The sequence below is a fragment of the Pithys albifrons genome, chromosome 1, assembly GCF_047495875.1.
Source record: "Pithys albifrons albifrons isolate INPA30051 chromosome 1, PitAlb_v1, whole genome shotgun sequence".
NCBI lineage: Eukaryota > Metazoa > Chordata > Aves > Passeriformes > Thamnophilidae > Pithys > Pithys albifrons.
In genome coordinates this window covers 33,930,170-33,957,762 of record NC_092458.1, presented here as the reverse complement: position 1 = coordinate 33,957,762, position 27,593 = coordinate 33,930,170, and the positions used below count along the sequence as shown (strand labels likewise).

At 39.5% G+C, this 27,593-nt stretch overlaps 1 protein-coding gene and 1 pseudogene across 4 annotated transcripts in view; both read left to right on the top strand.

The window, feature by feature from the left end:
• The window catches only part of FARP1 (FERM, ARH/RhoGEF and pleckstrin domain protein 1), a 209,997-nt gene that overhangs the window by 30,998 nt on the left and 151,406 nt on the right, over positions 1 to 27,593 (top strand). For all 4 annotated transcript variants that reach the window (XM_071549227.1, XM_071549219.1, XM_071549210.1 and 1 more), the window contains exon 2: positions 9,712 to 9,907. In XM_071549227.1, coding sequence (XP_071405328.1) covers positions 9,737 to 9,907 — 171 coding nt within the window. In that variant the 5' untranslated portion in view covers positions 9,712 to 9,736. The remainder of the gene's footprint in view (positions 1 to 9,711; positions 9,908 to 27,593) is intronic.
• LOC139681189 (5S ribosomal RNA) lies at positions 11,014 to 11,129 on the top strand (annotated as a pseudogene).

Genomic DNA, 27,593 nt, shown 5'->3' with positions numbered 1-27,593 from the left:
TGAATTAAAAAGTTTAAAATAGGCTGTGTTGGTTTGAATATGATATTGGCATTGTGATTCAAGTTAAGTACCATTGATTATGGTATATGGATGTCACGAAGGAGTAGTGCAAAACAAATAGTGAAGTCAACTCTCCAGAGGTTGGTAGGTTTCTGAGGAATTCCTTTAAGAGGCTGAGCATATGAAGTTTTACTTACTTAATTGCTCACTTACATATGTACAATGGCTTTGCTTGCTTGCATGAGGTGCAAGAAAGAAAAAGAAATGCTCATTGCCTGCAGAAAGTCTTTAATGCAAGATTGTCCAGAGAACATTATGCTCAGTGAATCAATATTTTTACTGACTTTTTAAATAGCATTGACAGTCATCAAAAGTAATTTTCATGTTGTGGGTTGAAAAAAATTATTTATAGACTAGACCGGCTTGATTCACAGAACAATCTGTATTGGTGTATAAGGGATGAGTTTTTTCACAGAGGGCATTGCAAAACCAACTAATTGCTGCACTTGTTGATAGATCTACTGACAGGTGTGTGGTTGAGGAAAAAAGATAGCATACATCAGATTTATTAGGGATGGGACTGCTCTTTGCTGACATCTGGCAGAAGAATTGGAATCTGGGACAGCTGCTAGTGCCACACAATTGCAGACAGTTTTAGGACCTGAATGCAATGAAGATAAATGAGATCCAGTTGGAAGCTCAATGGCCTTAAAGGTAGAAGCAGAAATCAATGCAGGCACTCTGAATGCTGCACAGATAGGCTTGCAAGAGGTGTTTTATGTCCTGTACATTCATAAATGTTCATTTTTCTGGATTTCAGGCTACATTATTGGTATACTGAATTCTGTGAGGTTTTAAAACTTTGTGTTACTTCTTACTAAATTTGACATCAGTTTCGTGTTCTAGCTGGTTTGGTGTTAACAACTAGGCATATTGTATTGCTGTATAAAACTGAGTACTTATTCTGTCCATCTGTGTAACCATCCCATAGAGACTGGGTCAAGGGATAAGACAAATGTTATTTAGAGATTTTCAGAGTCTGACCAAGATAGGCAACTTTCTGGCCTTACTTTATTTTCAAGACAGCTAGCTGATGACTTTTATTCTGTTGTGGATAGTCTTGCATAGCTGAGGGCATTTTTTATTTCTGCAAATTGTAGGAAGTCTGCAGAATGCTAAAGAATCTCATTATGAGACTTGCCTTTGCAAATCTCTACATTTTAGTAGACAGACATGGTATTTTCTTGTGCAGGCAGGTTTTTCAAGGTTGATTTTTCTGTGTCTTTAGGGACAGGAAAAAGAAAAGAATATCTGTGTTTAGAAATTAAGCCCAGTTAAGGAGCTCCCCCTTTATCCTCTTTCCTGCTAATTGTACAGGGAACTAGACATGATCCATCTTCTTGCTGATCTTGATCATCCTCACCTAGAACCTCCCTACTTCCTGAAGCAGCCATCACTTACAATATTAACTTTTTTTTTTTTTTTAAGTAGAAGACAGCCTAATGGTATGGAAGAACTGGCTTTTAATTGGCTTCCTTCTCTGTGTGAATATTGTGGATGAATTGGCTTTTATAGTACTTCCTTCTCTATCTGAGTATTGCAGATGTGAGCAGTAAGGGTGGACAGGAGTCTGAACACAAATCCCTAAACTACCTTCTGTTGCTAGGCTTCCTTTAGAGTCTGGGCAGCCACGTTTAGTCTGCTGGGTGCAAGCAGAGAAACAGACAGCTGTCACCTGTGTCTGTACTGCTGCTCTTCAACCTTGAGCTATTTTGCTATTAAAAACTTTTCACATTTTTTTGCTTCCACAGAAATGCTGGTCCATTAGTGTAACGAAAAATTTCTGGAGTTATGTCAGATTTCTAATGTGTGTTTTATTTTGTAAGGATCTTTGTGTTACTTTAAGGATATCTGAGGTTCTGTGTGGAATAATGTGAAGCATGAATGTTGTATTAGTGAGGAAGCTGTTTGTGTGTTTCAGTAGTTCTTTAAGAAATTCAGACTTTAAGGTGAAACTTTTCTGAGAAATCCTTGATATTCTCCCATGAGAAACCACCAAAGACTCATAAGAATATGGTAACTTCAGAGTTTTCAAAAAACATCCTCCTTCTCTGCTGTGGTGTTCTTCCTACAGAAAGTATTTGTTTTGTATTTGTGAAAAGTGTAAATCACCTCTAGCTATTCCCAAACAACTGTCCCATGTAGTACATAGCGACTCCCACTCCAGAAACGAGTTATGGTTGTTCTTTGGTTGGAATGAGGCTGAGCCACTCATTCCATGTAGCATGACTTGAAAATTTGCCATTTATTGCTGCAATGGTTAGCTGTGTGCATTGAGTCCACTGCCTTTCAGTTCAACTTCCACCCATGCTATGCCTGGTGTGCATGAGCTGTGTCTGCTGAGCAAGAGCTGGGGATGGTTTCTGAGGGCCGCAAAAATGATCAGAGGGCTGGAGCACCTCTCATGAAGACAGACTGAGACAGGCTGACACCCTGGAGAAGAGGAGGCTTCAGGAAGACCTTCTAGAGCCTTCCAGTGCCTATAGAGAGGCTTACAAGAGAGCTGGAGAGGGACCATTTAGAAGTGTGTGGAGGGATAGAGGAAGGGATGATGGCTTTAAACTGAAAGAAGGTGGGCTTAGATTATGTATTTGGAAGTTCTTTACTGTGAGGTTGGTGAGATGCTGGAACAGGTGGCCCAGTGAAGGTGTAGATGCCCCATCCCTGGAAGTGTTCAAGGCCAGGTTGGATGGCAATTTGAGCAATGTGGTGGTCTAGTGGAGGGTGTCCCTGGTCATGGTGGGGGGTTGAAATGAGATAACATTTAAGGTCCCTTTCAACCTAAGCCATTCTGTAATTCTATGCAATTTCAAAACTGTGTTTTTATGAAAGAAACTGTAGGTTGGACTTTGATAAGCCTTCCAGGGACTTGTGGAAATTAAATGGAATAATGTTTAAATATAACTGTATAAAGTATAAAAAAGTATACAAGTACAAAACCCTGAGCTGCATTTGCCCTCTGTCTGCTAGCCATCATTTCAAACTGAGTTTGGTTTCAGCCTTTCTGGTCCTCTTGGCTTGTTGTGTTTATTTTATTTTATTTTTTTTAAATATGTGTTCAAAAAGCTTGCTCTCTTATTTTTATGGTAATTCTGGTATATGAATGAAAATGAAGTGTTATTGACCATTTTTTACTGCACATGCAGAATTTTCCCAGAATTTTACTTCAGTTTGTACACTTTTATCTTTTTCTACAAGTAGGAAAGTGTTTAGAATTGATCATGAGTACATGACAGTAGTGTTAGATTTGGTATTTGTTGTAGTTCTCTCCACAGCTGAAGCTTTCCAAAAGTTTTACAAGAAGCCGAGAGTTAAAAGCATGTGTGCAAAGTTTGCCTGAACTGCACCATTTTCCTTCTTGCTGCTTCATGTTCATTATCTTTTAGAAAAATTGTATTGAATTTGTTCCTTTCTGGTCCTCTGATATCTTCCTTATTCTTACTGATGGCTTATAAGCCATTGAGTCAGTTTGAGTCTTATCTGGTGTTATGTGTTATGTTGATTACTTTTAATCTCTTTCGAGCATTCTGTTGTCAGATGATCTTGGGGACAATGTTGTGCCAGAATCTGAGAGGGCTTGATTGCAGCTTTAGCCCTGCATCTGATCTCCTCAGTGACTTTACAGGCCACTCACATCATCCCACTGTGCCTCAGGCTTCCCCGCCTTTAAGAGGAGTGTAGTGAGCGGTGTTCTTCCTTATGTTTCATGCTGTGAAAATGTGTTTTAAGCAAAGCAAAAGAAGTGGAAAAGGCCTAGGTACATGGCACAATTCTACCCCTATAACAGGAGTCTTCAGGCTTCAAGAACCTTTTGCATTAAATGTCCAAGGCTCTTTGGTCCACAAGAGCAGAGTAGTTAACAGACTAGTGACATCTATTTCAACATGAGCTTTGCTTTAACTTCAAACAGTGGCTTATTGCTTTTGTTTTCCTCAGTGTTTCATAATTTTTGTAACCCTTCAGTCCTGCTCCCCTGCTCCTCCCACTACCACCGAACAAAGTGCTGCTTATACTCATAGTTCCCTTTAGTCTAAGTTTGATAGTTTTTTCATCCTGCCAAATTAAAATATGTGGAAAATTTGATTATCCTGAACTATTCTGATGCTATTAAATGTGCCTGTTGAACATGGAGAACTAACGCGTTTTTATGCTGAGCCATATTGTGGCCTTTGTCCAGGTACTGTGAAAGCATATACAGACCTTAAAATTTTAATCTAAGTATTTAGTATCTGTATAAAGGGATTGTTAATGTATGATTAGGACAAACCAACATCTACTAATCTATCTAATGGCAATTGTAGCTTTTTTCTGTGCCTTCCAGGTGCTTCAGGTCCAGTTAGATGAGAAGGCTTGAGTCAGCCCAATGGCCTGACAAGCAGCTGGTTGGGCTTAGCTCACCTTGGCCTTGAGTTAGCCAGCCTGCGAGACCTGCTTTAATTTGCTAATCCAGCCAAGAACAAAACACTGAGTTGTTTTCACAGAATCACAGGCTATGTCGAGTTGGAAGGAACCCACAAGAATCATCGAGCCCAGTTCTTAGACCTGCACAGGATCACCCCCAAGAGTCACACCAGGTGCCTGAGAGTATCATCCAAAAGCTTTTTGAACTCTGTCAGTCTTGGTGCTGTGACCACTTCCCTGGGGGAGCCTGTTCAGTGCCCAACCATTCTCTGGGTGAAGAACCTTTTTCTAACATCCAACATAAAACCTCCCCTGACACAACTTCAGGCCATTCCCTCAGGTCCTGTCACTGATCACCACAGAGAAGAGATCAGTGTCTGACCTTCAGGAGGAAATTGTAGACTGCCATGAGGTCTCCCCTCAGTCTCCTCTTCTCCAGGCTGAACAGACCAAGTGACCTCAGCTGCTACTCATATGGCTTCCCCTCAAGGCTCTTCACCATCTCTATTGTCCTCCTTTGGACACTCTCTGAGAGCTGAATATCTTTCCTATATTGCTGTGCCCAAAACTGCACACACTATCCAAGGTGAGGCCGCCCCAGTGCAGAGCAGAGCGGGACAATCCCCTTCCTCAACCGTCTGGCGATGCTTTGCCTGATGCCCCCCAGGACATTGTTGGTCCTCCTGGCTGCCAGGGCACTGCTGACTCATATTCAACTTGCTATGGACCAGTACCCCCAGGTCCCTTTTCACAGCACTGCTTTCCAGCATCTCATTCCCAGTCTGTACATACATCCAGGATTGCCCCATCCCTGGTGCAGAATCAGGCACTTTCCTTTGTTGAACTTCATATGGTTGGTGACTGCCCAGTCCTCTAATAAGTTGAGATCTCTCTGCAGGGCCTTCCTGCCTTTGAGGGAGTCAACAGCTCCTCCCAGTTTTGTGTCATCTGCAAACTAGCTTAGTATCCCTTCCAGTCCTGTGTCCAAGTCATTGATGAAGATGCTGAAGAGCACAGGGCCCAAGATGGAGCCCTGTGGAACCCCACTAGTGACAGATCACCAGTCTGATGTTCCCCCATTCACTCTTACCCTCTGTGCTCGACCCATGAGCCAATTGCTCACCCACCACATGATGTGTTTATTCAGCTGTGACCTGGACATTTTGTCCTGAAGGATCCTATAAGAAAATTATTGAAAGCTTTACTGAAATCCAAAAAGATTACATTAACTGGCTTCCCTTTATCATCTAGGTGGGTTACCTTGTCATAGAAGGAAATTGGGTTGGATAAGTAGGACTTTCCTCTCATGAAGCTTTGCTGGCTGTGACCAATAACTGTGTTGTCTTTCAGATGTTTTTCAATAATTCCCTGAATAATCTTCTCCATAACTTTGCCAGGCACTGAAGTGAGACTGACTAACCTGTAGTTTCTGGAGTCCTCCTTCTTGCCCTTCTTGAAAATCAGGACATTTGGGTTAGAGAGGTGCATTGGTTCAGTCTAAGGAGGGTGAGAGATGATGCACAGTACCAGGCAGGACTGCAGGGGTGGGAGCTGAGAAGAAGCAATAGGGGCCAAGGCTCCCCCTTGGGCAGCTCTGGTTTCTCAGATAATGTGTCCCCTCAAGCAGGTTAGGATGCAGATTAGCTTTCTGCAGTGGTCTCTCTCCATCTTTGCAGGTGCTACAGCACTTCTGAGAAGGGCATTGACATCCAGAAACAACAGATGAGATTTTGGCCCTGGGTTTCACCAGCTTTCAGAAAGAACATGCAGAAACTCTTAGTTTTTAGAGTTCAGATGAGTCCTTTTTGTTTGCCACTGTCTTGGCTCCTGTACTAGTTGTCTACCTCCACATATATTTTGCTTAGAGCTGCACATGTTGGAGTCTGGTGGCTGCTGCTGTTTCTTCTTCATTAATACACTCCCCAATTCATTGTCTTCTTTCTACTAGAGTGTCTTTGAATTTCTCTGTCATTTGTCCAAAGCTGATCCATCTCTTTGTAATGACAGATGTTAGGTATCCTAATCCCACCAGCTTTGTTCAATATTTACTTCACACTCTTTTGTTGCATTCTGTGACCTAAGTTCACTGTCTTCTAGATCAAAGTGATTTAGAGAAAGGTATGCATCTTGACTGACGTGCTGCATTAGTTCAGAGAGGGCATTTTTTAAGGCCTTTTACATAAAGGGATAATAAAAATACATTGATATTATGACAGCATCATAGTGAGACTACTGTCCTGCAGAAAAAACTTTAAGTAATGTCCAGTTCAGCGTGCTGATGTTTGGACATACTGATTAAAGAAATCAAAGGTCTGCTTTTAATTTTCTAAGTAGTAGATGCTTGTGATCAGGGTGACCAACAGTTCTTAGATCTTGTCTTCCAAAGGGAAGTGTGTGTATGTAACTGAATGGTTCAATATATATATATTTTAAAAGTGTTTCTGTATTACTAACTTAATAATAAAAAATCTCTTAGCTGTATAATGGAGTAATTTTCCTTGTACCTTTCCTCCATTTTTTTTGGCTTCTAAATTTGAGTATTTTTTCCGTGTTTCACTAAGTTTATTGGCCTGTCTCAATCTGTGCGGGCCACTAGATCATCTAGTCAGAATAATATTTATAGAAAGATTCAATGTTTGTAATATTCCCTTGCGTTGATTATTTAACAGTATCACTTGAAGTGACTGGGTTGATTCCTATGTTTATGATTTAATGGAAAGAACAGTTTCTTCTTCATCCACTTTAAATGTCAGTATATAGCCAAACACTTCTGTAGTAACACAGCAGTTGTAGAGGTCCTTTCTGCCTGTTAGTGCCATCTGGGGTACCTGGTGACTTCAGAAGAGCTCTCAAAACAGCTTTTGAATGAATATGAACAGGAACCAGAATCTTTGTATATAGTGGCACTTCCAGACAAGATGACTTTGTTACCTTTTTAAATGTTCCTGTGTACTCCACACACATGAAAATCAGATTTATTTGTAAGGGGGCCTGGAATCTTTCTCTGTAGAGCTTGGAATTCTGGAATTCCTGCCTCCAACTGCATCTTTCTTCTTGACACTGTCTTATAAAAACATTTCATTTAATTAATTTTAAAGAATAAGATAAATTTAATTGATACCTTTTAAGTTTTTAGATTACGTTACCAATTGAGACAAAAATTGCCCCTCCAGTAGTGTTTGGTATGGACTTGGGTAGGTTTCACTGGTATCTCTCCAACCTTGCTGGGTAGGCTAGTGCCAAATCATTGCAAAAGCTTGCCTGTGGTTTTTTTTCACCTTCATTTGTGCCTACTGAGCTAGGATCCCTAATTTTTAATTCCCTTCTTTCTCATCTAATGTTTCTTTTAATCCAAGTGGTGTTTTAATTTTTTTTCTTAAGTATTTGCTGTGTAAAAAATCTGTGGGAACAGATTAGCTGGGACATGCAGGAGCAATGGGTAGTAAATAGTTTACCCCACCAAAGGTATGGCTGTTTTAATGCTATCTTTGTGGGGGGAACCTGTGTTTTCCCACTTGTCACTGTTCTTTATACTATGCTATAGAACTAGTGATGCATTCACTGATACAGGCAGTCAGCAATAGGATAAGGGGGCACGAGCTTAAGCTCTGCCAGGGGAAATTTACATTGGCTATCAGAAAAAAATTCTTTCCAGAGAGAGTAACCAGGCAGTGGAATGGCCTGCCCAGAGAGGTGGTAGATTCACCATCCCTGGAGGTTTTTAAACTGAGATTGGACGTGGCACTGAGTGCCATGATCTAGTAAAGGGACTGGAGCTGGACCAAGGGTTGGACTTGATGATCTTGGAGGTCTTTTCCAACCCAATGGATTCTATGATTCTATGATAGGCTGTCTTGTGCTTCCCATTTTTCCCATGTTGGCTTCCCAATAGCTGTAACCTCAGAGTTAAAGCCAGGCAGTGTTTGGCAGTACTCTTCTTGTGCCTCTGTTCAGCTGGAAAGTTACCTTTCCATTCTTTCTGAGTGCTATGTGCTTTGGTCATTGATCACTATGTAAGAGTCATGCAGAATGAAAATGCATTTCCCAAGAAAGATAAATGGACAGTAGAAGTGGATTTCATCAGAAACCCATCTAGAGCATCAAAAACCACGGTAGGAAAAGTGAAATACAATTCTAGTGTGATGTGTAACATTCAACAAGTAAAACTCACGGTGCTTGCATTAAAAAAGAGGTTTCAAAGTTGTGCCAGGTAATGAAAAATCACACTGAATCTCTGTTGTAGCTTTGTCCCCTTTTAGGATAGAATAATTGTTTAGCAGAAACCTGCTGTATAATGTGTTGCAAAAGCTGCATGGGAACAAAAGTAGCAAATAGCAAGCCAATTTTTGAGGTTATTTTCCATGGATATGGAGCAGACATCCCCACTCAGTGAGTGGTGCAGGTGAGCTGGTGCAGGCATAGCCATTCCTACATTCTTACCTGCACTGAATGTGAGGTAAAAGGTGAGTAATGTTGAGTGTATGGCAAGGAAAGTGTATTGCTCAGTGTTCCTCACCCACTTACATGACTCTGTGGAATATCAAATTTCCCATGCTTTTCCCAACCAGCGTTATTCCTCTTGTTTTTTATTGGCCTTCCCAGTAGTTCATCTTCACAGTCCTTGGCTCATCAGTGGGATCAGGCCAGGCTCCAGGTCTAGAGCAACTCTAGTCTCCAAAGGAAACAAAATATTTGGGCTAAGTAATTGTCATCTTGTACTGCTTTGGCATTCCTGCTTTTGCAGGCCTTTAAGCAAGGTGGCACCTGCAAAGGGCCAGAGAAGGCTGCAAGGAAAAATGCTGATGTAGCCAAGAGAGAATGATGGTCAGTGGGAGTTTACCCACCTGCTCTTCTCACCTTTCTGCCTTCTCTGGGAGACCTGGCTGTGGCTGATAACAGCCTGATTCATAAATATGTAAAAATTTACATAATTAATTGAAATCTAGGTTCTGTCATGCTCTATTGCCAATATAGTCTTGTTTCCTTTTCCAGGAGAAAAGGAAGAATTTCCCATTGTGCAGTACTGTAGCCTGTCTATCAGCCTGACCCCCAGCAGGTGTATTTTGAAAAGTATAGTTTGACTGATTTTCTAATCTTCATATAAGACATTAAGAAAAAATGGTGATGTCTCTTACTTTGTGTTAATGGTCCTATGGTTTGCTAGCTGTAAGTATATATACCATAATGCTTCTGTGCAGAACATCTTATTTATGAGTGATATGGTCTTCTTTGCCCTTACTCTTTTATCAGATACAAGAAACGTGTTTCTCTAAACATGGGTGAAACAGAGCAGAGACCAACAGCAGGATCCCGCTTAGGAGCTCAGGAAAATGCTGGGATCAGTACTTTGGAACATGGACAGAAACCACCGATGACACCTCCAGGAAAACTTGTCTCTATTAAAATTCAGATGCTGGATGACACACAAGAAACTTTCGACATTCCGGTAAGGATGTGGAGCTTGGGGTGGCTACAGATTGTTCAAACATTTCTAAAAATGCATTTCTCAAACCAATTCTCTTTTTATTTCCACTGTGATTCTTTGGCTAATGAATTCATGTTGCAGAGAAAATGGTTGTTATATCAGCATTAAATAGATGATGGTGCAATAGAATAACATTAAACAGGGAAGTGAACTGTAAATTACACTTATTCTGTTTCTGTTTGAATAGTTTCAGAAGAGGTGAAAGTCCTTGGTGGTTTTTTGTGTTCAAATATTACATCAGTGGTTTTCTCTACTTTTTGAACCGTTGTTGTATTTCTTTGCTGCTGTTTCGCTCTTGGTCCAGAAAACCACACATCTATACAGATTTTTTTTTTTGTTTTTTCCTCTGGCAAATCCTTAAGATAGTAACTTGAAATCACCAAAGTTTGTAGTAATTTGTATCACTCTTACATGCACTGAATGCTCTCACACCTGCTGAGTGCTAGGAAAGAAGAAAAGCAGTCTCATCTAAAATTTCTCTGTACCCCATTGAAATTAATCTAGGTTTGTTCTTGCCAAGGACACAGAGTTGCTACTACTTTTGTGTGTGTTTGTGATCAGAAGAATCAGTTTGAATTAGTTTTGATACCAAGACAAATTCTGTTTCACATAGTCTATCTGTTAGTGGCCACTAATGATTTTAACATGCTGTGCTTATGCAATTAACATGTAAGGCAGTTGAACACTCTTGCTGTTATGAAAGTGTGGACTGAAATGTCTATTTTTCAAAGTCTTCAGGGTTCAGTGAATAGGAAAGTGGAAACCTGAGTTCAGATTTCATCCTTTGTTACTTACCTTTTCTGTAACTATGGTAATTTCCATGCCTTCTTTGGCTCAGTTTTCCCTTCTGTAAAAAGGGGGAACCGCAGCAAGATAGAGAGATCTTACACTTATAAGATCTGGAAAAATGTTATCCCTATATTAAAGATGAAGGAATTCTGATCAGGAAAACCAGCACTGGAAAATGTTTTTAACCTGTTTATAAGGTTTGCTTGTCTGTTCGTATGTGTACATGCACATGCTTTCTGGTCTGCTCTGCTGTTTGTGATATGACTACAACCGTGTGTAACTATGGCCACGCCACCTTGATGCCTGATCCCATCAGATCTCGGAAGCCAAGCAGGGTCAGCCCCAGTTATTACTTGGATGGGAGACCTCCTGGGAATGCCAGGGGCTGTAGGTTCTAGTTCTGAGGACTTCACTGTCACTGTCCAAGCTCGCTCGGCTGTGGCAAATGAACCCTCAGGACTTAAACGGTGGGGCCAGTTCTGCGCACGCTGAGCCTCACCTAAAAAATCCACTGCGCAGGCTGGAAGGGCACACCCATGTAGGGAGAGCCCTTCCCAGGTCTTCGTTCGTGAAGCCCAGCCATGATGATAACTGTGTGTTCAGTCTCAGATTTTTAGTTGAAAGGAAGTTCTCTGGACAGGAAGGTTATGTGTGAACTGAACTGCCATCAAGTGAAATGCTCATGTATGTAGCAACGTGTTATGGATTTGTGCCCTTCAGAATTCTTATCAAATATTCATAGCAAAGAGTAAAATTAGCAGTATTTGGGTAACCATGGCTGTTTAAAAGTGCACTAGTTGAAATTATTAAATGCTAATAAACATTTTGGTGCTTTTATATGTGATACAAATATACTTATCCCAGAGATGACTGGGTTTTTTGCCCCTCTTTCACAGATGCTACTTTACCATACTTTGAAAATTGAAAATGATGTGCAAACACTTAGGAGGAACCATTTTGGTATCAGGTCCCTTTCAATAAATTGTTTAGAAGAAAATCTAAGTGACGTATTGATGCAATGCACATATATAGTTCAAGCTTTGCTTCTGGGAGCTTAAGAAAACAGCTTTTTTTTTGAACTTTAATATTAAAAGACATCAACATTTCATTTGTTTTTAAACTTCAGCAACACCTGAAAGACCTAGGAATTTAAACAACTCTCTGTTGAGATCACTTCAATATGATTGTTTACAGAGACTTTTATTTCTTTGCTTTCTCTACTCAAAGGAAACCCAGTTGGTTTGAAAGTCAGATCTTGTGAAATTTGCAGAATGCCTAGATTATAAAATCTATTACAGATTCCTAAAGCCTTTTGTCTTTAAGCTACATGTAGTCAAATGGAGTTTTCAGTTAATTTTTAATCCCATCTCACAAAAGGGAATAGGTTTTAATACATCTAAATTGAAAGGTTAATTCATGTTGGAAAACCCATGTTCCCATTTATAAGCTTAGTGTTTTTAGCCAGATTGGTGTAGTACACACAGAAAAGGCAAGTGATACCATTTCAACAAAATATTTCAGTTAGCAGCAAGTGTGGCTGTGGGCAGAGGATGTTAAACATAGGTGCCTAAGCACATCTGTGGGCTTGCTTTTCACTGGAGAATTAAAGACTGCGTGGTTGAAGGTCTGAACTACACTTTCCAAAACTTAAGCTTCTATAATGATGAAGATAACTTTCCAAATATGATACAAGAATAAACGGAGGAGGATTTGTGTTTCCTACAGTTTCAGGAATTTTGCTCCTCAAACTTTTCTCTGTTAGCAAATGAGCCAAACTTTGGGGTTTTTTTCTTGCTGCTTGTAAGGTGTCTTGTAAGATGGTATGAAGTTTAAGTGATGCCAGTTTATTATTTGCTTATGAAGTCTGCATAAAAGTAGAAACAGATATTGGTGCTACTTCATCCTGAGTTGGGGGAAGTAGTGAAGTAGTTGGGACTGTCCATCTGTCTAGTCCTACCTCTGTTCTACTCCTGTTCTACTTTGTGCTACTCTTGTTATACCTTTACCATCACCACCCCATTAGCTCTAGGACCTTATCTGTGTGGTATTTTAACTGGGTTTGTGATTGTTTTGTTTGAATATTTCCATGGTTGTGGGTTTTTATTGTGTGCTCATTTATTTTTTCGTGTTTACTGCATTTTGTTTTGGTTTGTTTTTAAATTGTCTTCTAGGAGATGAGTTTCACTATCCTTGCACTTAAGCAATCTCTTTTCTCACATTGTATGCAGATGACTTGTTTTTATTAGTGCAAAATCCTTCAGATTCCTGTATCTGTTCTGTATATAACAAAACAGAAGGAAAACATAACCTACTTCCATTACCCCCCAGTGCTCCTGCCCTTTGGGCTATTCAAAAGTGAATTAATTCTAGCATCATTTGAGTTTCTAAAGGAAAATTAATTCTTTTGGTGTTAGTGCTTTGATGCCATATAATCATACCATTTGGCTTATTGTATTAGCTTCTCACAAGGTAAAAAATCCCAAACAAACAAAAAAAAAAAAGAGAAGAGAGACCTATGTGCCTTCTTATGCACCCATAAATGATTTTTTTTTCCTAAGAAAACCCCCACAAATTATGTGTGTGAGAGTTGACATGGGAGACTTCAAAAACAGAAGCCACAATGGAAGGCCTTTTCATCAAACTTTGCAAATGCAGTATTGTAAAAGGAAGAGTGAATAAGAAAAAATCTTTCCTTTCACATGTTGTTAACAAAAATTATTTCCTTGCAGAATTTACCAACATTCCTGTATTCCAAAAAGCTAATGAATACTTGAATAGATAATCCTGGATCTTTTGCATTTATCCAGTTAGCTGGTTTAATACAGATGCTTGGAGGAGGAAAGGGAAAGGTAATCAATGTTATTTTCAAAAAAAAGATTACATGACTTCTACTTTGTATTTTCTGCCTTTAACACAAAAGAAAAATATAATATTTATCGGTTATCTCTTTGAGCACATTTTTGTCTCTTTAGCTGTGAGAAAATAAATTATGTAGAATATCCTTTCCTCTTTCAAGTTATTCAGCATTTTATGAGTGAATTTCTGTACCTTTAGTTTGAGTCTGTCCTGAACTCTCAAACAAGAGCTGGCTTCAGAGGCACTTGTAGGTGATTAGTGCCTGAAAATCAGGCCATGAGTTTAGAGCTCACGATCATTCAGCACTTGCAGCTGTTGGACACAATATGAGCTTTGTGGAGGGGGTTGCATCCAAGTGTGGAATAGATTTCTGGCTCTTGCTTTTTGTTTCTAATTTCCAATTTGGCTATAGTTACTAAAAAATTAGTTAGATGTGCTAACTGAAGACTGCAGAAGTGCAAAGTACAGCATTCAGTTTCAGCTAGTGTTTGGCTGAGTTATGACTACATGACAGAATGAGAAAATTGCTAGGTAAGAGGACAACAGCTTTAGCTAAAATGACTAATATGAAGGAGGAAGAATATTATTCCACCTGTGTGCACATAATTATAATCATATATAGATAGATCTTGGGCATTTTGAAAGGCTGACACTTCAACCTTAAAACTTGCAAAATCCAACACTGCCAAAAGAGGTGGTATACTATACAATAGAGAGTGGAGATGTACACTTCTGTACTGCTTGATTTTGCTCTTTGGTTTCTACTAGTCTCATCTAAGTTAGTTGAAAGAGAATGGAATTGATTCCATAAAGTCATAGCAAAACTTATGTATTTCATAGGTTTGTTTTAGTATAATCTTCCCTGTAGATTCAAAGCAGTTTAAGTGAAAATGAAATACAGTTTTTAAGAAACTGCAAAACAGTAAAATAGCTGATGGTTGGATCTACTGCAGGTCCTTCTGGGAAAGAAATCCCTTTCATGTCTAGTGTCTATGCCATTTATATCTTACTTTCACAGTTATTTCAGGGCCAGAAGTAATCTGTTTTAAAACTACTCCTAAGTAGAAAAAGTTGTTCCTTTCTAGATAATGCTGGAGACGTGACTGATTCTCTTGTTAGACTGCTGGGATGATGATTTGGTGACTCGGACAGGATTTAACCCTGACTAATATGATACTTGTCACTGATCATATCCTCCTCTCTGGGTGAATGAAGCTGGATGTGACTGGAATGATACTACTGATGCTAAATAGAAAGTCAGAGGTGTTTCTTTCCCTTTACCATCAAAGATGAGATCAAAGTATGTCACAGGAGGTAAAGATTCTTCTTTTGGTTAGGATCTGATCTCTTTAATTGAAACCAAACCAAACTCCTCTTTATTATGTCTGGAAGAAAATAGTTGCTTCCTTCTTGTGGCTCTCTTTTGGAAAGACCAAAACATACTGTCAGATTACTCAAGTTTATTAAACATCTGGTTTTTGTATTGTGTCAGCTTCCTTTCACTCTGAATGTATTCAAGCTTTGTAAAATATGCAGGGTTGGATAATGTCATCTGCTTTGGGGGATTAACACCGCATTTCTTAAGCAACAGGAGTCTCTTAATAGAAAGCAGGATGAGGGTGTAATCTATAGTAAACGTCATCTGTAAACATTTCATTTCAATTTGCTTTTCTCTAAGAAGAGAAATGTTTTATCATCTTAAGTTTACTTGAGAATAAAGAGAATAAAGACAAAATGGTCTTGCTCTACAACTATGTATCTTCCACTGGAGTTCAGATGTAGTACCTTGGCAGGGAATTTCTGTGCCTAAAGTTCCAAATTTTTCAGAGAGAAGGACTTCCTAACCCATCTCAGGTGCTGTTTATTAAGGCTAATATTCTGGGTGGGCTTTTTTTGTTTGACTGGTTTTGTTTGTTCATGCAGCTATATAATGATGCCTCACATTCCCGTTGTGGGGAATGTACCATCTATTAAGTGTGCTCCCCACCAACTTGAGGCCAGTATAAATGTGTCAGGAAAAGCTTAATATTAGAAAGTCTCAATAATTAATAACGAAGGTTACATATGCTTTGTTATAAATTTGCACAAGCATTGCATTACTTTATTAAATTAAGAATTTCTGCTACAGTTTTATAAATGTTTACATTATTTCATGTAGTACTTATGGGCTATGATAATTGCTTTGTCCTATGTATTTACCTCTCTCCTAAATACGCAATTACAATGAGTGAATAAAATATTTAATAAAAAGAGCATGAGACAGTAAGGCAGTGCAAAAACCTGCAACAGGGTTTTTTGCTTTCTTAGCCAGCTTCAACTTCAGTTCAATGTGAATTGCATTTTTTTTCCATCTTAGGAAGTGAACAGCAGGTCAAATGTCAGTTATTCATTAGTCTGAGACTTTCTTTTCTTCCCGTGCCTGAAATTATTTGGCCATTGCTGTCAGACTATTTCCAGTGAATACAAAGCATTTAAATATGCACTAATTGTCATGACAACTCTGCTGGATCTTCTGAAATTACAAGAAAAGCATTTTTTTCTGTAACTCTGAAACACATCACTTGCATTTTTCTCAGCAGAAGTTTATAGATGAAGTGGATACCCAGTAAACTGTGATTTTTGTTGACAAATGATTAGAATGTCTTTGCTGAAAGACGGAGTATTTTAGTGATTTGTGTTAATAATTTATGTGCTTTTCAAAACGGGAGAGAGGATAACCCACAAGCAAACTTCTGTAACCTGAGGCTGTAAACTGTTTCAACTGTTGATTTCTTTGTTAAGATTCTGTAGAATGAATAGAATAAATAGGAATATAATTTTAAGTGCCAACAGATCCAGTCCATTTTTAGACTAGATTGATGTACTTGAAGATAACTGAGAAATGAATGTAATTTTCTTGAATGAATTAGTCTAACTTGTAATCAGGGAAGGCTTCTCAAAAAATGCCTTTTCACTTCGCTTGGTTCAGCTGACTCACCAAGTCACGCACCAGTGTGTGAGTGGTCACAAAGCAGAGGATGGAGTTGCACAGGAGAGACAGCTGTGGATGAAGAGGCAGTGTGAGCATTTCTGAACTCTACTGCACTGACTGAAGGGATAATTGAAATCGTTCTGTTAATTTGGTACTTGTGTCTATGCCTGTAAGTTGGTCTGCACAGTACTGGTGAGGGTGGATTGATGTTCTGTGAGGATAGCATGGACTTCCTCCCCAGCTATGGGCTGTTTCCCTTTGGTCCCCTATTTGGAGGTGACAGATGTCCGAGGAACAATGGGAGGTGTTTGCCATATCTCTTCTTCAAAGTGTACATGTATAGGTGGCCAGTGGCAGAAATGGAGGCTGATTCCACTAGCTCTACATTTTCTTGTTTCAGGGGTGCTGGGAGGGGTGTTCTGCCTCTGGTCTGAGGCAGGAGGAGAACTGAATTGCCTGTTGTGTGCATCCTTCCTTCCTCTTGAGACTGAGGTTCATGTCTTCCATCTTTGAAGATTTTAAAAACTAGAGGTCAAAGCTTCAGCTAAATCACTTTTATCCATAGTAGGATGAAAGCAAAGTACATTGAACAGGCTGTTCATCATGCCTGTTTCAAATGTGCATTTTACGAAGAGATGAATTGCTCTCTGGAGGTGCTTGTATATCCCTATATGTTGCTTTTCCCTGTCCCAGTTGTAACAGAGAATTGTAGAATCATTTAGGTTTGGAATAGACTTTTAAATCAAGCCCAACTTATTTATGTAACATTTAATTATTTAGCAATATCATGGAGTTAAAAAAAAACTTAAAGGAAAAATGCTGTGATATCTTAGTTGTAGATCCAGTATAGATGTGGATGACCCATACCTGAAACAGACCTAGCTGGGCAACAAGATAAGGAATGTCCTCACCATCTCCATCCATGCAATTGGCATGGATACAGTCCATGGTTATCATCATCTACAAAACCAAGCAGATTCAGCAGCCAGACAGGGTTAGATGCATGAATGATAGTGGGAGAGGAAATTTATCTTCTCTCTGGCAGTTCCTGCTACCCCCGCCCATATCACTTGCCTTTGAGAGGAGTGTAAAAGTTGCAAAATAAAGCGCGCTATGAAGGAAGAGTGCATCAGTGCTGTGCTGCAGTGGTGCATACACATGATTTACTTAAGCCCATTTTACCCTTGTTAACACAGGGTGGTCGAGCTCAAGTTACTTGCCTTAAGCTCTTTATGAAAAACAGTTGTCTATGCTTCTGGACATATGTTCTGGAGGAACACAATAAATGAACGGGATAAACTTCTGGGAGAAAATAGCTGCCTTGCTCCGCATACTGAATTAAAAAATGTGTGTTCTCCACAGCTAAAGAAATGCAGCAAAAGTGTGATGTTTTGCCGAGAGCATGATCTTGTGTTAGACTTTAGGCATCTGAAAGAACACTCAATTTATAGTTCTGCACTGAGCAAGAGATCAGAAAACTGCGGCTCATATGTAAAGCTCTACTGGTATGTGATTGTGTCACACAGCATGATGAATGGCCAATCAGAGCACTGGATTTTGGTATTCTAAATGGCAAATAAAAACATACCCCTGTAACTTGTTCTTTCACCTGTTTGAGGGTTGAAGGAAGCTTTATGTGCAGTTGCTTTCCTTCATTATTTTGAACAGAATGGAAAGCTATCTGTGCAAACAAAGGCTTATGCAGTAGAGGATAAAATAATAGCAAAATGTTATAAATTGTCCATTCATTTCCCTTTCAGTTCATTCTCAGTTGATCATCTATGAACAATTTTTACTTGGTGATAACACAACATGTTGAAATGCTTCTCTCCAGGTTTATTTGCCTACTTCCTCTGTATCCAGCCTGTTAGCTTGGGATGTTAATTATTATTTGCACTGGAATTCATCTCTGTGTGTTTGTCAGAGGTCATCACTTGTGCTTTTTATTTCTTCAAACTTAAAAGTCTGCTATAGACCCTGTTTTCCTCCCTGCTTCTGCAGGATGCCCGGGTTGCTCAGCTGGCAGAGGTACAGCTTTAGCAGCTGCTGGAGGTAGCAATGGCACCACTCTGCTGCGTCAGTAAGGATGCTTGTCTGAACCCGTGGTAAGGCAGCCCACTGGGGTAAACTTGCATATGAAAAGCTTTGCTTTTCACCCGTTAACTACATCTATGGGCTTCATATAGATGCTGATATGGTGCAACAGATGGGAGGACCATGTTAGCAGGAGTTCAGATTTGGGTAAAGCTGCTATGAAAGTACACAGCTGCAGAGATGGGGAAGAGAATCAGTGTTAGGAACTCCTCCAAGCCTTAAAATGTTTAAGAATATGACTTTATATCAGTTCATATTTTAGCACTTCCTTGGTTTTCCCATTTGGTACCTCTGAATCCTTGGCACTAGAATGTGCCACCATGTATTGCTTATCATCCTTGTCCTCTCTGCAGCTCTGTTGCCAACTGCTAGTTCAAATCCTTGCTACTGGTTGTCTCCAAACAAATAGGAGGTAGTAATGTGGAAATACACAGGAGTCCTGGGTGTATCTCCTAGGTCTTCAGCCAGCTTCATTCTGTTGATGATGTCCTTAGTGCAGTATCAGCTCCCTGTATTACAAGCCATGTGTTGTGATGCATAGGGGAGAAAGTGCTCATCACTTCTAAAGGCTGAATCTGCACTGCAGAACTAGGAATGCTGTCTGTAGTGGCAGAGTCAAATTCTCATTCATTAAAGTGAAATTTGTCTTGCTTAAAATAAACTAAACCCCCTATAACTAGGATGCAGTGATTAAAGCAGTGTGTCTTACCTTGGTACAGGTTAAAGGGGTCCACCAGTTCCCAGGTTTAAAAGCCTTCAGAAGGACTTATTTATGGGCTGCTTACCTGTAAACTTGTCTCCACTGCTCCAACAAGCTGCTTCGACAAGGCTGTGATTACAATATAAACGCACAATTAAATGTTGTCTTTTGCATGCCAGTGCATAAATCACATGAAATGTATGGCACAATGTGTCTGCCAAAGCTTTGGTGCATATTTGAATAAGGCTACTGTGTTAAAAGTCATTCTTGGATAAATATGCCAATTTTTTAATAAAAAGTGATACATGAGGCAGACATGAAGCACCAGATAACTCCACGAACACAAACTGCAATTGCAGAAGTAGATTACAGTATTTAATTTTCTTATCCCCATCCCCAAAATGGAGGCTTTGACTGATAGAAATTGCACAAACATAATGCTGCCAGAATATAAATAGCCAATGGTGAGTTATGACTTAGTGCCAATTTGCTTTTTGATGGCCTGTTGGCAGATGCAAATATTCATGCAGAATCTAGCAGCAGGGAGGTTTTTTCCTCATTTCTTTCACTGTTATCTTCTCACCTGGTTTTCTGATTGAACCTGGAGTAATTCCTTCCTTTCAGTTCTGTTTGCCTTGTTTTTATAATTCTGGTCTTATTCTCATGTCATAATATCTTCATATGGATCTTACTGAATTTACAATTATCTCCATTTAGCAGACACTGAACCATATTTGTGTGTAGATATTGCTTAGTATTCAGAGGCTAGTTCTTTGTGCATAAAGGGAGATCTTTTGATCTTAAATGACTCTTTACATTTCATTACTTCATTCCCTGGTGCAGATGCTCAGTTTTATTCCCTTCTGTCATCTCACTCCCATCTAACATCTCAGTTTTGTCCTTTCTAGGAAATATGTATCTTTGTATCCTCTGTGTGGGCAGGTTGTATAGCTCCTGGTAGAGCTCTCTTTCTGGTCTTTTGCAAGGAGCATATTTGGCCAGAGCAGCAGGTACTGGATCTGGAGTGGCTGTAAGTTAGGAGAGCACCTTGCCTTTCTGATTACTGGCAGGGATAAACAGCATCCTCAGCCACTGTACATTGTCTTCAGTTGACTGGAGCTGCTAGAATTAAGCTGCGTTGCATTATACAATTATGTGATCCAGAAGTCTCCTCTAAGGGTGGTGCTTATTTGAAATGAGTTTCAAATACCGCAGTTTTGGTGAACAGATTTGAAATAAAAGGGATTTTGCAGAATTAATTAAGGTAATATATGTGAACAGATGCATAAGAGAACACTCTGTCAAACCTTATCTAAAAAGATATCTTACAGCAACTATAAAAGGACCTTACCAAGTAGTTTTTGCTGTTGGATTCACCCAGACTAGCACTACAACCAAAAGTTTATGTAACTCAGTGTATTCTGCTCTCAGAAGTTCCAGAGTAATTCAGAAACACCTCTGCAGTCAGGGCCAAACACTGGCAGCTGGCAAAAGAAAACGCTTATCATGAAAGCACTTGTATACTCACTCATAGGGTGATATAGAGTGGAAGGAACTCTGGAAGGAGTCTGGTCCACCTCTTGGCTCAAGGCAGGGCCAGCAGTGAGCAGGTTGCCCACAGTCCCTAAGAAATATTTAAGGATTCAAGACTAATGTGTTCTAGAATGTTTTTTCCTTGAGACCTTTAGTTGAAGTTCAGAATCACCAGTTGAAGATCTGTCCCTTTAAGTCCACAACTGGCAGCTCTGAGGTAGAAAGCTTCAGGGTTCTGTGTGGTAAATGAGGGTTTGCAGCTATATCTGTGGGTTTATAGAAGAAACGAGGCAGTAGTCGTTTTATAAACTGGACACATGTCATAAGCTTACTTATGTTCTAGAGTTTGTCAGACCCTTCAGTTTTTCTTTATAGTTTTTTACTTCATGTCAAAGTATGGGTATGTGTGCTTTGAAAGATTATGTATGATTCTAAAAATAAAACTCAAGTGGAAAACAAATGCTTCAAATGGTTGATTGTGTCACAACATGCTCAACTCCATGACTTTTGCAGTCTCAGGGAGAGCAAGATAGAAATTCTGAGCTGCAGGAAAGCAGGCTTTGTGAACAGGAGAGACTTTCATAACTGCATCTGCCTAAAAACCTCAACGACCCCCTCTGAAATATCAGGAAAACTTGAATTGACACCAGCTGTGGAAGCACTAAGTTTTTAGATCTTTTTCTGTAAAACCATTGGTTTGCAGCTGTTAGAGAAATAGAATTAGGAGCAGGTAATCTTTTTGTTTCACTTACATATGCTAACTCAAGCCATTGCCATTTCTTTTTGTATCTGTTCATGAAACAACTAACTTTGTATAGATATCTATGCCTTTCAGTGGAAAGGTCACTGTTCTTCAGAGCCTTTCGGATCTGTGTTGCTTATGTTTCGTTACAGGGATGATCTCATACACACAACATAGCCAGGAGAACTGACAAAAGGATACTGAGGAAACAGTTCAGCATTTTCTTGGGCTGAGGGAACAAGTCTTTGAGGGTTCAATTCACACTGTTGTTGCTTGTTGCACTGAAATGACTGATTTCCTGTACAGCTATAGCTGTGAAATAAATTCTTTGTTTTGTATGTGTTTTGGATTTGGTGTGTGGGGTTTTTTTGCTTTGAGGCTCTTTTGCTTAAGATGCCATGGGGGAAGAAAAAAACAGAACTTGAATTCACAACCTCTTAGTTCAGCACTCTCAGAATTAATTTACTAGCCACTGCCTTTTAAAAAATTACTTGAAAATTAAACTTGGTCACCTGACAATAAAGCAGCATGAAAGGATTAAATAACTAAAATAACTGGCACAAAGTAATATATTTGAATCTGTTGATAGCTTCGGTGTTAACATTTAAATTTTCTATTTCAAATTAGCAAGATGTTTTAACAGGAGATACTCATTTAACAGGAGAAGCCTGGATAATTTGACTGTGAAGTATAATTATTCCTGATGATAAATAACTTGTTGTCCTCTCATGCAGACATCTCAGTACCACTCACAGGTAATTGGTTTACATTTTGTAGCTGTCAGATTCTTGCGTTGATGTTTCCCAAATGAACAGAGATTACCAATTACCTCTGTTTTCATCTGGGGGCATGTGAAGGTCCCAAAAGGCTGTCTAGTGCTGGTGCAAAGTCCTTTGAAAAGGTCAAGCATGTGGAAGGCAATACCATATCAATGAACTTGCTTCTTGTAGAAATTGTCCATGGACTCCTGGGTGCTTGTTGCCATGGGCTGAAACCCACTGCACTGAGACATGAAGTGCTTGAGTGCACATATAGCCCTGTACCTCAGCATAATAAGCTTTTTCAACTCTTCTTCATCTATCACAATTGTACACAGCTGTGATCCTGAAAAGCACTGCAGCAACAAGTGGAGCCCTCTCTGTAAGGGGATTGCCTTTGTCTCACTTTCAGGCTTCAGTCCCCCAGTGGTTTTCTTTTGCATTCCTATACTGGTGTCTGAGAGGACCAGCGAGTGAGCTGGAGTCCTAGGCCCATGGTTTTCCTCACTCCTTAGTTGTTAGTTGGGTTTCTAGCTGTGTTTTAGGTTGTTCCAAGGAGAGCTTTCTGGGATAACATTAGCTGTGAGTGAGAACTCATCCTGACCTCTGAGTCAGTACACTTGTTTCTGGTCTTTGGGATTGCGGTTGCTCCATCGTCCTCTTTTATTTACAACTCTGAGGATACAACTACAACTGTAAGGATACAATTACAACTATGAGGATAACCTTGAAGTCCACTGAAAATGTGACAATGTGTTGTAGCATGACTGATAGTAAGCTTGTTGGCTTTTTCTTCTTAAGTTGTTCTGTTTCCCTGACCCTCTCTGATAAAATCATTTCATGGAAACATGAATGCCCCACTGAGTAATGTTGGCTTTACATATTATCTCCAACCTGGCACATGAGCTTGCTCTTCTTCCTTTCTCTTGTTATTCCCTAGCATTCAAAGCCCCTTTTAAATCTGCTGGGGCCTCCTACTTCCACAATCTTCTGTGAGGAAAAGTTCTAGCTCTTTGCTTCGTCTTTCACTTCCTCTAAATTGATGGAAATAATGCTGATCTCTGCTTTGTAAGGCTTGAGCTATTCTATTTAAACTGCGTCACAGAAATGGGCCAATTATTATTATTTGTGATGGTTGTGTTTTAGTGGAAAGTAGTCTCTGGTGATTGACTGATTAACAGAGGGTTAGGTGAAGGACAAATCCTGCTTTAGTGGCAGATCAAGTGCAGTCAAGAGAGTAATGGGAAAAGGGTAGAATATGTGAGAAAAGGGGACCTCTGAAGATGCAGATGTGCAAGAAAGCTCACTAAGAGAAGGAGGAAAGCATTGTTCTGGAGTTGTATAAATCTGTAACTTACCTGAATTAATTCTGTTTTGTCTGTACTTAAAACACTGGTGGTTGTTGCTTTCATGTCTCAAACATCAAAGCATGACAGAGTCACATGAAGGAAGAGTGCTAGAAATTAGCAGTGAGTGCACAGTGCTCTATTACAGAATTGGAAACAGAACCCCTCACTCACTCCTCTGTTTAATTGCCTCCTATCAGATGCTTACACATAGCAGAAAGTTAATGATGTAGCTCTTAAAAAATTGCTGCAAATTGCCAGTCTGTTGCGTTAATATGAATAATTTGAACTGAGGTGTACATAAGACGCTGCATATAGAGCCATGTGCAGCTGTAATGTAACTGCCTGCTTCTTTCTCTCCAGGTTCTGTAATGGCAGAAAAGGAAATACTAATTCTATTTTTGGTATTATCAATGTTGACATCAAGAGAATTGTCTTTTAAATAATATATTGAATCTAAATTACAATAATCTAAGTTATATTTGAGTGAAGTAAATACCTTCAATAAAAATATCCCAAATAAACCTATCAGTAGGGTTATCCCAAAACAATGACCATTTGACTTCCAAAACAAAACCTAAGTGGTAAACTTAATAGTAAGATAGTGTAAATCAGCTTATGCCATTACTATGGTTTTAAATGTTGCAAAAAAGTTGCAGCAGTTAAAAAAACCCTCAGACTTCTGAAAATGCAAGTCATAAAGAAAAGAGTGATTTGGGTTTGTTTTGATTTTGGAACCTGTTTATCTGAGAGGCAGTATTGAGTTCTTAGAATGTAGAAGGATTGGGGGATTTCAATCCTCTCCAGAAACTTTCCACCTCAGCTGCTTGAGTGAGTCAATCTACTTGGCTTCACGTCTTTTCATTGCCTCTCTCTGCTGTACCCATCTTCCCACTGGGGCAGGAACCTTGTGGCTCTCTTGGCCCCTTTCACCCATTCCAGGGCTCAACTTCTCATTTCCTACACTGCTGCCCCTATTTCAGCCTGTTGCCCACTGCCATGAAAGAAGTGCCATAGGATGCTGAGTATAGCTTGCCATGTGAGTGCTGACCCTTGGGGAGAAGAGGGAGGAGGTTGCAGTCTGGCACCCATAGGACAGACTATATTTAGAAGAGCAGGGAAGTGAGGCAAGACCAGTTTGAGCAAGTTTTTCAGCATCTGTCTGAAATGACCAATAAGGTAGATTTAAATTACTGGAAAGGTAGGCTTCCTGCTGCCATGGCAACAGAAGTTCCAGTGATGGTTGATTTACAATTTGTGAAGAAAATAAGGTAATAATTGGCAAGGCTAGTCCTACTTATCCTTCCTCGCTTTCATTTTCATTTTCTCAGTGATGCAATGTTTAAAAGAGACATTGAAAGGGAATATTCATGTTTAAAACAAAATTGGAAATGTTTGGTTTTCTTGCATTCTTTTTAAGGGATGGAAACGTTTTCACTCTTGGTACAAGAAAGCTTTTATTGAGCCAAGCTTGAGCTAAGTATGATGAAAAGACAATAAAACTTGTAAGTAGCTTAAAGGTATTTCACGTTCACATGTATTTTGTCTGGTGAGCCTTCTCCTGGAGAGAAAATGTTTGGCTTGAAGGTTAAGATGAATTAGGCGACTTTTGATTATCCAAAGAATGAAGGCTGTGTTCGTAGCCTCATTCCTGTTTCTTTGCATATGGTTCTTTCATCCATTCAGTCTGTGCTAGTCAAGGAGGAGGACTGTTTGAAGAAGGCACTATAGAGCACTCTGTCTCTCATCCAGCAACAGCTGAATACTTTATGGAAGTATATTAAGTCCTTGACAGGAGAAGGTAGCCAGCTGGCTGCTGCAGCAGGATATTCTTGTTCTCCCTCACAACTGAAAGGAAGGAGTTGGCAGAGTGCCTGCTGAGCTTGCTGGCGAAGAGGCAAGGCACAGACTCTTGCAGTATTTTAACTAGGTGGGCCGTTAACCAAAAAATAAGAGAAGAAAGCACACATTTCAAGTCTGCCCAGGCCACCAACTGGAAAGGAGTGAAGGACTGACTTTAATATTACCACCCAAGAGCCGCCACGGTTTGGGATAGCTGAATAATCTGTTTGCTTAAAGATCACAAAAAGGTGAATTAACAGTATTTGTTCTGCTTGAAACAGCATGCAAAGGGGTGGTGTCTCACTGGTTAGAATAGTGCTAGGAGGGTCCTACAGAATCTGGAGTCTGGAGATAATTTTACTGTCCTTTCTTGTCCTAGTAAGTACAGTTCAAGTCAAGATGTTTGCAAGAGTTACTAAAACAGCTAATTGAAAACAAAGGAATTCACATTGTAATTGGCAAGTTCAGAAAAGAGAGAGCACAAGAACAGTGCTCACCATTTCATTATGCCAAATTTTGAAACAACACAAAATTACTCTCCAGCTGATCATCCTTTTCCAAAAAGCAAGCAGGTGAAAACAACCTTAAGGCACAACCAATTAGCACAAAAATAGGTATGTATTTTCAGTGTGGGTGACCAAATATACTGAGGTACTAGTACATGAAACAAAGCAAGCCTCAGGTCATTAATTTATAGCCTGTTCTTCCTTATATGCTTCCTTTAATGAACTCTCCCAGGAAAAGCCATGTGGGTGCTCGGTTGAGTGATAAGTGAAACTTCTCCTTTAAGCACTGAAACTGGTGGTCCAGGACCTGTTTTTAGTAATGTAATGAAGGAATCTTGATCTCTTATATAGACTCAAAGGACAAATCAGGTCTGGTTTGTGTGTTTCTAGATGCTTTTCAGTGACCTCCACTGTATTTTGGAATGATTACTGAAGATGAAAATTAGATTCACAATAATTACTGAGGCCTGAATGGATGCAGTTTTGTGTACTCTAACGGTGTTTGAAACAAACATGTCAAAGAGGTTCAACTATTACAAACAAAGGTAATGTAGTTTTTTGAATACATAGCTGTACTAACATTCGAAGTCCCAAGATTTGAGTCACCATTTATGAAGATAACTAAACATTCATGTGATCTGGACTGACCTTTCAAAAGGCAGGAAATATTACTCTGAATTGCTTTCCCCTAATCTACTTTTGATTGATCTCATGCGTAGAGTTGGGTAAAACACTTGGTGTCAGTTTACTCTGCTTTCCCAAACAGGCAAAGTTAAAGTAAGCTCTGATTCCTTTGTTCACAGTGAATCACATGTGTTAGTTAATTAAAAATGCTCCACATTCTTTTGACCCGTAAACTAACTGGTTACAGCTCCAGTTTAAGATTACAGCTTATTATCGTAGATGCTCGCTTTAGTGGTGTCTTATTGTGCACTTCACCAAATTAAAGGTTATGTGGCACCATTTGAGGCAAATAACTACTCTGTCTCAAACATAGCAGAACCATACAGAGGTGGATGAACAGTGTTGTACAATCATATGAAGTCTGTTTTTCCTTAATTTTCATTTGCAATAATCATAGTCACACTGCAAGTAATTTAAAATGTGGGAATACTTCATATATAAATGTAGGTGTAAGATGTAGATGTAACTACTAATTGAGATATTGAATGTAACTGACTCGTTATCAAGTGTACTTGACACTCATGGCAAGCGTCAAGTCTTTGCTTGCAGGTTTATTGTGCAGCCTGAAGACTTACTTCAGCTACTAACTAGTACTGTGCTGTGGACAAATGTTGAGAGGAGGGTTGGAATTTATTGTGCTTTCTCAGTTATTCAGAGAAGAGGGAATGGGTACAGCTCACGTTTCTCTGAGCAAGTTGAAGGAATTTCAGTCCTTGTTTTTAGATTCACAACTGCCTGAGGCTTCAAAGCCATATATGTTTGAAAGAGGAAAAGAGGGAAGAAGGAATACATAACAGTGCTAATCTTATGTTAATATAAATGTAAG